Genomic DNA, 10,847 nt, shown 5'->3' on the forward strand with positions numbered 1-10,847 from the left:
TGGGGAAGAAGGAAGGAAGGAAAAGAAAGAAAAACAAATATTATTTGGAACAAAGGGCTCTTCCAGGCAATGTGGGGCAGGCCACTTCCAGTCTTTCGGGTAGCCTTCTCAGTGCCCCCATCCCAAAGGAATCCTGTCACTCCTGTGTAACACCAGGCTGGAAACCCCCTTACTAGTGGGAGCCCCACCGGACAGCGGATGGGGGTGGGTAGCGGAGGGGCGCAGAGCAGCCGCCGTTCCAGGGCCCCCTTTTCACCGCCCGCCCTCTGGCTGTTCCTCCCGGCTCCTCCAGACCCGCAAGATCCTCTCGGCCTGCGAGAAGAACCCCAGCGACGCTCACCAGCTCAACTACGACATGCACAACCCCTTCGACATCTGCGCTGCCTCCTTCCGGCCCATCTACCGGGGCAAACCGGTGGAGAAGTGCCCGCTGAGCGGGGCCTGCTATTTGCCCGAGTTCCGCGGCCAGATCTGCAGAGTCACCACCGTAAGTTGTTTGCTTTTTCTGTCATCTCTCTGGACACATCCCTCAGGGCGGGGATTCCGAACTTTGGTGACTTTTAGGCCCCCTGGACTTCAACTCCCAGAATTCCTCACCCAGCACGATCCATCAGAACTCCTAGAGTGGGGCTTCGCTAGCAGCGGTGGCTCTTGCGTCCCAAGGACCGGCCCATAGATTTCCACTCCTCTCCTCTGCCTTCTGCACATCAGGCACTGGGCCCAGCTGCTCCTCCTCTTCATTAGTCACCTCCAGACGTGGGGGCTGTTGACTCTCCACCTGAGGGCTGACGGGCGGCTCTCCGTCAGCCCCCAGGAGATTTTTTCTTCTCTTTTAACGACGCCTCCTTTGGTTGCAGGTGACGGAAATCGGCAAAGACGTCATCGGCTTGAGGATTAGCCCTCTGCAGTTCCGCTGAGACGGTCTCGCAGCCCACCCCTCGTTTCTATCTCTGGGCAGTTGTCCGTTGTGCTCCCCCCTTCCCAGTGTTTTGCTTTTTCTATCATCTCCTGTAGCATTTCAGATACCTCAAGGTATTGAGCCTGCTCCAACGTTTTCCAGTTATCACCACCTTCTCAATCTTGACAAACTTGGAAGATGCGTGGACTTCAACGCCCAGAATTCCAAAGTCAGCTCTGCTGACTTTGGAATTCTGGGCGTTGAAGTCCACGCATCTTCCAAGTTTGTCAAGATTGAGAAAGGTTTTGAGATCTCTGCTGGGCTTAAAAGCAGGAAGACACCGTCTCGAGGAAGAGGCACGGAATTCAGGGGTGTTGTATGAACGGACCCCAAACCCTCCTCCTCCTCCTCCTCCTTCCATATTTTGTGATTTTTCTATCCTGCCACCCCCCCCCCTCCCGCCCTGCTTCATTTTTACGTTTCCCGACTCAATAAACACAAAACTAGTTAAGGGGGAAAAAATAGAAGTGTGTATTTGTTTGCTTCAGAGCAGTTCCATCCGCGTGAAAATGCCGCATACATTCGGACAAAATTGGAAGAAAAGACCCAGGTTTCCCCCCCCCCCCCATTGACCCACCCCTCCCCACTTTCTTCCCCCCAATGAGGCAAGGTGGACCGCAAAGGTTTCTCTGGAAGCCGAGGATGGGATTGATTTTCCTGCGGTTCTTCTCCACGCCAACCATCAGGTAGGGTGGCATAGCCCCCCCCCCCCCACGTCACTAGTGAATGTCCCTGATGGGAGAGTGGAGATTCTTAGCGGAGGAATCCCCTGGCTTGGTTCAACACCGTTGCCCTGTCCACTATGGAGGTGGACATCATCAGAAGTTAGGCTTGATGGTGCACAAGATGCCAACCGTGGGCTGTGGGTTAACCAATACAACACCGTTCACTCAACCTACAAAAGCTTACATTGCAAGGTTGTCCCCCCCCCCCCGTGTAGCCCTCATTGTTCTGCTGTGACCTTGTGGTGTGGGGAACCCTCCGTTCCCAGGTGACCTTCACGAGAACTTGACTGGGTTGGGGATGGGGGGAAAGCTGCAGGACGGGTGATTCCGGAGGTGCTCCAGTTGTGACACCTCTGGATAACCCATGGGAGATGAGACCAGTCTCTTGTCAAAGCCGGTTCGATGGTGCTCTCTGCTACCTGGGCAGAAGACTGTCCGAACGGAGGGAGCCTTCGTGGTGCCTCCTTCCCTCGTCCCTCAAGGAGAGGGGTCGCCAGTGGAGGGCACTGTCACGTCGGGCTGGGGGCTGTTGTCCTCCACGGGCTGGTAGGGGGCTTTGCGGATGCATTCCACGAAGAGCAGGAAGGACATCAAGAACCAAAAGAGGAAGTTCACCCAAGCGGTGGCCTGGAAAAGAGGGAAAAGAGAAGAGTTGGTGGGAAGGGAAAGGAGGAGAAGATCGGAGGAGACCACTGGAGGTCCATCACCCCAACTGAAGGACTCCCGTTCATTTAGCCCCCTTGAAGGTGGGCGAGTCCTGGTGGGTCTGCTCCATCCCAGGTCTCAGGCTTCAGGTGGCTTCCATCCAGTCTCCTAAAATGAGAACGGGGGGCTCCAACCTCTGCAACTTTAAGACTCGTGGACTTCAACTCCCAGAGTTCCTCAGCCAACTGGCTGATGAACTCTGGGAGTTGAAGTCCACAAGTCTTAAAGTTGCCAAGGTTGGAGCCCCCTGTTCTAGAGAGGACGATGGGCTCGTCATGGGTGAAGCCTTATTCTGATAAAGGGATACTGGCTATCCCAATACAGGTAGTCCTTGACTTACGACCAGCATTGAGCCCTTAACATTCCTGTTGCCGAGTGAGACAGTTGAGTGAGTTTTTCCCCATTTTATGATTTCTTGCCACAGTTATTAAGCGAATCACTGCAAGTGTGACGTTAGCAGCACGGCTCTAAAGTGAATCAGGCTTCCCCGCTGAGTTTGCTCGTCAGGTGGTCATAAAAGGAGGACCCTGTCAGCCCAGGGACCCTGCGACCGTCACAAATGGGACGTTGCAAGCATCCAAATTTTGATCCTGTAACCGTTGGGGCTGCAACGAAGGTGGTGTGTCAAAGAATGGTGGTTTTTTCAGTGCCGTTATAACTTTGAACGGTCGCTAAAAGAATGGTTGTAAGTCAAGGACTGCCTTTAATACTCAAGGCAGCGATGATCGCATTTCGGCATAAGGGCTGAGGAGGAAGACGGACGGACGGACGGACGGGCGGACGGATATCCTGCCCGTCTCTTGTGAAGTGAGCTTAGACATTAAAAAGCAGAAGGTGGAAAACATTAAAATCTCAAATAAACAATTGAAATAAATGTTGGAGTGGTTTGGTGGCCTAGCGGTGGAGCTCTGGCCTCACAATCAGGAGGCTGTGAGTTCCATCCTAGGTAGAGGCAGATATTTCTCTCTCTCTGGGCACAACAAGAATCTATCGGCTGAACAAAACTCCGCATTGGCGACAGGGAAGGGCATCCGGCCAGTAAACACTCTGCTAGCTCCATTAAGTTGCCCACACACCACCCCGCAAGCGGTTAAAAAATGATGAATTGAAATAAATTTAAAAAACAATAGTTAATATTCTCAGCTTACAACCACAACTGAGCTCAAAAATTTGCTAAATGAGACAGCGGTTCAGAGTTTTGCCTCTTTTACAACATTTTTTTGCCACCGTTGTTGAGTGAATCGCTGCAGTGGTTAATTTAGTAGCACGGTTCTTAAGTGAATCGGGCTTCCCCATTGACTCTGTCAGAAAGTCGCAAAAGGGGATCACGAGACCCTGGGAGACTGCAACTGTCGTAAGTACATGTCAGTTGCCAAGCATCGGGATTTTAATCACATGACCCCCGGGGATGCTATCTTTTAAGCCTTCGAGAGGGCATGAAAGCCCGTCTCTTCCCCACACAGTGGGCTGAGGATGGGGCACCAGGGGGCCACCATCTGACCTGTTTTATATTCCTTTCGTTATTGGGAGCTGCCTGGGATACTGGACAACGGGAGGGATAAAAATTGATTTAAAAAAATAAATTTAAAAATCAGATTTTTAAATTTTAAATAGGACTTTTTTTAAATAGGATTTTTTAAAATTTAAATGGGATTTTTTTTAAATAGGATTTTTTTATTTAAATAGGATTTTTTATTTAAATAGGATTTTTTAATTAAATAGGATTTTTTTATTTAAATAGGATTTTTAATTAGTTTTTTTATTTAAATAGGATTTTTAAAATTTAAATAGGGCTTTCTTATTTAAATAGGATTTTATTTAAATAGGATTTTTATTTAAATAGGATTTTTATTTAAATAGGATTTTTTTATTTAAATAGGATATTAAAATTTTAAATAGTTTTTTTTATTTAAATAGTTTTTTTATTTAAATAGTTTTTTTTTATTTGAATAGGATTTTTAAATTTTAAATAGGATATTTTATTTTTTATTTTTATCAAATTTATTTTAACAAAATGCTTTTGGACTAAAAATCTATCCAAAGAGTAGTTTTCTATTTAATATAGATTCATAATTTGGTTTATTCAGCATGGAATGGAGATGAGCTGTGTCGCATGAGGCTGTATAATCTGCAATATTTATGCAACTCCTTCAACGAATGCAACCTCTGCAAGCAAAATAGGAAACGTTCATTTTGTTTGCAAATAATCGTATTAAAGATTTTAACCAGCAGCAAGAATGAGTCCTTCTTTAAAGAACCCTTGACATGTCAGATCCATCAGGGCAGTGCCCGTTAATGGGCATCCCCTCACCTGCTCCCTGCCACGTCCCTCCCCTTGTTGTATCCCTGCCCCATCACCAGCCATCCCATGAAAGTGAACGGGACTGTGGGTGAGTCAACAGCTGGTCAGAAGGGGAGCTGCTGCGGGACAGAGATGACGGTGGCTTGATTTTCTTAGATGCACAGAAAGCGTTTGACAATGTGAGTTGGCAATTGAAGTTAGCACAGTTACGAAAGGTGGACTTTGGGGAGAGATTTGTTGAAATGATAAGGGTGAGTTGGCTTGGTTTAAATCGAGTTGATTTAAACCAAGCCTTTTTAGGATTTAAATCGACTTAAATCAAATCCACCCTGCTGCATGAGACAGGCAGCCTTTTAAGTTTTCCAAAAAATATACAAGCTGGCACTTTGGGTTGTCCAGGTGAGACCTTTGTGCCCCCCTGCACGGAGGAACCAAGTACGGCTGCAAGGGGATGAATGCAAGAAGCCGCTCACCTGGGCAGCGTAGAGGTTGTCGTAGAACTTTCCGGGACGATAAGGCTTGACCCAGGACAATTGCTGAGCCTCTTGGCAGCTGCACGGAAAGAAATAAGAGGTTACTCTTTCTGGAGTGCAGGTAAGAAGAACAAGCTCTTGAGGCTGAGCAGCTACTACTGCTCTAACTCTCCAAAACACCCGAGGGCAGGACAAGAAGTAATGAGTAGACTTTTCCTAAAGAGAAAATGAACCTGGAACTAAGGAAAAACTTCCTGACCGTCAGGAGAATGAAACAATGGAATGTGTTGGCTTCAGAAGTTGTGGGTGTGTTCTATCCCTGGAGGTTTTTAAGAAGGGAACCGGACAACCGTTTGGCTGAGATGGTATAAGGTTCTCCTGGTTGAGCAGGGGGCTGGACTAGGAGACCTCCAAGGTCCCTTTCCAACTCTAGTTATTCTAGAAATTTAGAATAGAGCTGGAAGGGACCTCGGAGGTCTTTTAGTCCAGCCCCCTGCTCAAGCAGGAGAACCTTATACCATCTCAGACAAGGGAATGTCCAGTCTCCTCTTAAAAACCTCCAGTGATGGAGCCCCCCACAACTTCTGGTGGCAAGCTGTTCCACTGGTTAATTGTCCTCAAACTGTTAGGAAATTTCTCCTTAATTCCAGGTTGCTTCTCTCCTTGATTAATTTCCACCCATTGCTTCTTGTCCTGCCCTCAGTTGATTTGCAGAATAAGTTGACCCCCCCTCTTCTTCTTTGTGGCAGCCCCTCAAATACTGGAAGGCTGCTATCATGTCACCCCTTGTCCTCCTTTTCTCTAGACAAGACATACCCACGTCCTGCAGCTGTCCATCGTACCTTTTACTCTCCAGGCCTTTGATCATCTCAGCTGCTCTTCTCTGAACTTTTTCCAGTCTCAAAAACTTTTTGTTTGTAGTAGTTGGTTCTATTACTACTAGTAGTACTATTAGTACTGCACTGTTTGGTTGCCACCGTATGTCACCATTGCATCCTCACAATCCAGGTAACCCAAGTCAGGAAAAGCTTACCAGGATGACTTCCACCATAGGTGCAAATCTCAGTTGGCTTTCTTTGTGGTTCAGCAGGAGGGGAAAATAATCTGACCTATTTGCTTGCTTAAAACAATAGCAGAGTTGGAAGGGACCTTGGAGGTCTTCTAGTCCAACCCCCTGCCTAGGCAGGAAACCTTATACCGCTTCAGACAAATGGCTATCCAACATAAAGACTTCCAGTCTTGGGGCATTCACAACTTCTGGAGGCAACTTCTGTTCCACTGATTCATTGTTCTGACTGTCAGGAAGTTTCTCCTCAGTTCTAAGTTGCTTCTCTCCTTGATTAGTTTCCACCCATTGCTTCTTGTTCTGCCCTCAGGTGCCTTGGAAAATAGTTTGACTCCCTCTTCTTTGTGGCAACCCCTGAGATATTGGAAGACTGCTATCATGTCTCCCCTAGTCCTTCTTTCTATTAAACTAGACATACCCAGTTCCTGCAACCGTTCTTCCTATGTTTTAGTCTCCAGTCCCCTAGTCATCTTGGTTGCTCTTCTCTGCACTCTTTCTAGAGTCTCAACAACCTTTTTTACATCGTGGTGACCAAAACTGAATGTAGTATTCCAAGTGTGGCCTTACCAAGGCATTATAAAGTGGTATTAACCCTTCACGTGATCTTGATTCTCTCCCTCTGTTGATGCAGCCTAGAACTGGGTTGGCTTTTTGGGCAGCTGCTGCACACGGCTGGCTCCTATTTAAATGGTTGCCCACTAGGACTCCAAGGTCCCCCTCCCTAATGTTCAAGGTGTGAACTTGTAAAGCATTTCCATGCCTGTTATCAACTTGACATTGGAGGAGAAGGAGGAGAGAATTCCATGCATACCTTCGACCAGGGGCGGATCTCAAATTTCTACAGCAGGCGTGTGAGGGGCGACATTTTACAACCTGCTGCATCACTTGGCTGGTGGATGTGATTCATGACACAGACTGAGGGGAGGGGAGACACAGGGGTAAAGTGCAGCCACCATTAAACGGAAATCAGATCTGACTCCACGCCAGGCATTGCCAAAATGTTGCTCCTAATAAATGACTGGATTTCTTTCGAACTTTGTCTCGAGGCTCGAAAATTAATTAGGGCATCTTTTGGAAGGCCAGGAAGTGGGCTTGTTTCCTATCCAGGGAAACATGTTGTGCGAACGCAGCCCGATAGCCCCTCCTCAGTCTTACCTGGGTGCCGCTTTGGCTCTCTCAATGGAGCTGCAGAAGATGTCCATGCCAACGCGGAGGACGCAGGCGGAGACGAGGAGGAAGAAGAGGAAGGTGGCTGAGACCACCAAGGAGGTCCTGATCCAGGCATGGACCCTGCAGGAGGGCAGGAGAAGCAGCGTTAGGAGGACCCCCGGCCCCAGTGGCCCAGCCCCCCCCTCCCGGCCCCTCACTCACAAGTGTCCATCGCCGTAGCACAAGCTGTAGAGGCCGCGGAGCAGGGAGACCAGGCTGAAGACGGCCGTCAGCCCCGAGATGGCGGAAATGAAGTAGCAGAGCGAGGGAGGGCTGGAGGTCAGGAGGTTCAGCGTCCCGTTGTAGCCCACTGACCCGTAGAGAATGCACTTGCCACCAAAGCCCCCCTGGAGAAAGAGGGGGGGGAGGGAGGGGGGAAGCAGAGGGGTGACTGGTCTGCTGGCCGAAAAAAGGGAGTCCTGGTGTTGAGCCCTGGTGGCAGTGGAGGATGGGACCCACAACCCAAGACCTGGTTGAAGGCTGCAAAAGGGAAGGGCTGGAGGTTGCTCCATAGACTTATTTTTTTCTATTCTTCTTTCTTTTTAAATCCTGCTTTTGTTATGAATAATAACTCAAAGCAGGGAGTCCATCCATCACACCTTCCTCCTCCGAGTCTCCCCACCACAACAGCCCTGTGAGGGGGACTGAGAGGGGGAGCTGGCCCAGAGTCACCCAGCCGGCTTTCATGCCTAAGGAGGGGGGGGGGGGGACTAGAACTCCCAGCCTACTGGTGATAGGCCCAAAGTCACCCAGCCGGCTTTCATGCCTGGGGGGGGGGGAGAGACTAGAACTCCCAGCCTACTGGTGATAGGCCCAAAGTCACCCAGCCGGCTTTCATGCCTGGGGGGGGGGAGAGACTAGAACTCCCAGCCTACTGGTGATAGGCCCAAAGTCACCCAGCCGGCTTTCATGCCTAAGGGGGGGGGGGGGGACTAGAACTCCCAGCCTACTGGTGATAGGCCCAAAGTCACCCAGCCGGCTTTCATGCCTGGGGGGGGGAGAGACTAGAACTCCCAGCCTACTGGTGATAGGCCCAAAGTCACCCAGCCGGCTTTCATGCCTAAGGGGGGGGGGGGGGGACTAGAACTCCCAGCCTACTGGTGATAGGCCCAAAGTCACCCAGCCGGCTTTCATGCCTAAGGGGGGGGGGGGGACTAGAACTCCCAGCCTACTGGTGATAGGCCCAAAGTCACCCAGCCGGCTTTCATGCCTAGGGGGGGGGGGGAGAGACTAGAACTCCCAGCCTCCTGTTGATAGGCCCAAAGTCACCCAGCCAGCTTTCATGCCTAAGGGGGGGGGGGGGGCTAGAACTCCCAGCCTCCTGGTGATAGGCCCAAAGTCACCCAGCCGGCTTTCATGCCTGGGGGGGGGGAGAGACTAGAACTCCCAGCCTCCTGTTGATAGGCCCAAAGTCACCCAGCCGGCTTTCATGCCTAAGGGGGGGGGGGGACTAGAACTCCCAGCCTACTGGTGATAGGCCCAAAGTCACCCAGCCGGCTTTCATGCCTAAGGGGGGGGGGGACTAGAACTCCCAGCCTACTGGTGATAGGCCCAAAGTCACCCAGCCGGCTTTCATGCCTAGGGGGGGGGGGGAGAGACTAGAACTCCCAGCCTCCTGTTGATAGGCCCAAAGTCACTCAGCCGGCTTTCATGCCTAAGGGGGGGGGGGGCTAGAACTCCCAGCCTCCTGGTGATAGGCCCAGAGTCACCCCCCACCCACCCAAGCAGGGGACCCTTACAGCAGGGCTCCCCAAACTTGGCCACTTTGACTGTTGGACTACAACTCCCAGAATCCCCCTGTTTGCTGGCTGGAGGATTCTGGGAGTTGGAGTCCGCCAGTCCCAAAGCGGGGAAGGTTGGGGCGCCTGCCTGGCACCCCTGGCGGCTCACCTGGGCGAGGGCGAGGGCGGCGGCGCAGCCGAGGGCGGCGAACAGGGCGGCGGCGTTGAGCGCCAGTTCCAGCAGCAGCCAGCCAGACGGGCGCGCCATCCCCGCGCTGGGAAGACCGGCGCCAGGCAGCTCCCACGCCCGCCCGATGCGTCCCTCGCTCGGCCCGCGGCTCGGATCCCGCTGCGCGCCTGCAAGTAGCCGCGTTGGGCTCGGCCGACTTCCTGGGTTGGGCAGCCAGGCGGCCGGACTCCGCCTCCCCTGCGCGGAGAAAGCGGCGATTGGCAAAAGGGCCCCTCCTGGACTCGAACCTGGGAATAGGGAGGGATTTCAACCCGTGGAACCGAAGTTGTCTTCGGAAGGTTTTGGAGCTTCACCCCTGGAGGCTTTCAAGAAGAGACTGGGCTGCCCCCGGTCGGAAACGGTGTAGGGCAGGGGTGGACACCCCTGGTGTAGGGTCTCCTGCTTGGGAGGGGGTGGACTAGATGACCTCCAAGGTCCCTTCCAACTCTGCTGTTATTCTGTTATTATTCGGTTATTCAGCAGTTTTTGGAGCTTCACCCCGGGAGGCTTTCAAGTAGAGACTGGGCTGCCCTCTGTAGGGTCTCCTGCTTGGAGGGGGGGCCGTTGGATTATTTGACCCTTCCAACTGTCTTAATCTGTTAAAAAAACCACCACCAGGATTTTGCAAACTACCTAGCTAGAACGAATCAGGGTTTGATAAACTACCTTGCTTGATCAAACCAGGGTTTAGCAAACTGCCTTGCTTAAATAAATCAGGGTTTGGCAAACTAACCTGCTTAAACAAACCAAGCTTTGACAAAGTATGTTACTGGAACAAACTAGGATTAAGGAAGGGCCTATCCAAAGGGGGAGACCGTGCAACTTGGAGGGGCAAAGCTGCTTTTAGCCAGAGAAATCCCATTTTGTTGCCCAAAAAGGCTTCATTTAACTGACTTCTGTTTTTCTGACGTTTTTCCTTTGAACCCTCCTTGCCCTAAAATTCCCAGAAGGCTCCCGGAGAGATTTATTGGAGAACTCCAAGCAGGCCAGGGATGGACTTCCCTTTTTCTCTTGCAGATGAATTAGCTGGAAAGTTTTGCATACTTACCGTAATTACCAACCTTATCATTTAGGACAGAAGAGAATTAGACCAATACAACCAATTTCGTTGCATTTAAGTACAATGACAATAAAGATTATATACTTATACTTAAGAGCAAGAGGCTCTAATACTTTAGTAATGAACGCATTGGCCGGGAGGGCCATTCCTTTACTAGAGTTATTTCATTGATTTATTGCTCCTTTAATCCCCATGGCTGGCTAATGACCAGGACTTAAAGTTTTGCAAATGTGTATAAAAGCAGCTACAGCAATTTGTTCATTATGGAAGATCCAACAGAAACAGGACCAAAATTACTTGAGCAAATAGAAGAGCATGGAGAAGTAGCAGGACTGAAAATCAATAAGGACAGAACAAAAATCTTAGTGAAAAAAACATAACAGAAAAAACGGAAAAGAG

The 10,847-nt window shown here is 50.4% G+C and overlaps 2 protein-coding genes across 2 annotated transcripts in view; one reads left to right on the plus strand and one right to left on the minus strand.

Moving 5' to 3' along the window:
* Positions 1-1,409, plus strand: part of COPA (COPI coat complex subunit alpha) — a 65,799-nt gene extending 64,390 nt beyond the window's left edge. Inside the window, exons 32-33 of the mRNA XM_081968338.1 lie at positions 293-487; positions 858-1,409. Of these exons, the coding sequence (XP_081824464.1) occupies positions 293-487; positions 858-917 (255 nt within the window). The 3' untranslated portion in view covers positions 918-1,409. The remainder of the gene's footprint in view (positions 1-292; positions 488-857) is intronic.
* Positions 1,410-1,523: 114 nt separating this feature from the next.
* TMEM179B (transmembrane protein 179B) lies at positions 1,524-9,659 on the minus strand. Its single transcript, XM_081968363.1, has 5 exons — positions 9,329-9,659; positions 7,601-7,785; positions 7,385-7,519; positions 5,164-5,242; positions 1,524-2,310 (listed from the first exon to the last, which is right to left on the minus strand). Exons 1-5 carry the CDS (start codon positions 9,425-9,427, stop codon positions 2,161-2,163), a joined length of 648 nt encoding a protein of 215 aa, XP_081824489.1. The 5' UTR covers positions 9,428-9,659; the 3' UTR covers positions 1,524-2,160.
* Positions 9,660-10,847: the final 1,188 nt, after the last annotated feature.

This window comes from Natrix helvetica (genome assembly GCF_964273705.1).
Source record: "Natrix helvetica genome assembly, chromosome: 16".
NCBI lineage: Eukaryota > Metazoa > Chordata > Lepidosauria > Squamata > Natricidae > Natrix > Natrix helvetica.

Bases quoted from the DNA above. Each gene is read 5' to 3' on its own strand.
- TMEM179B (XM_081968363.1), bottom strand. From the start codon at position 9,427: ATGGCGCGCCCGTCTGGCTGGCTGCTGCTGGAACTGGCGCTCAACGCC. The intron at 5,243-7,384 runs GTAAGACTGAGG...CTTTCCGTGCAG, and splicing joins AGAGCCAAAGCGGCACCCAG to CTGCCAAGAGGCTCAGCAAT. The intron at 2,311-5,163 runs GTGAGCGGCTTC...CCTCTTTTCCAG, and splicing joins ACAACCTCTACGCTGCCCAG to GCCACCGCTTGGGTGAACTT.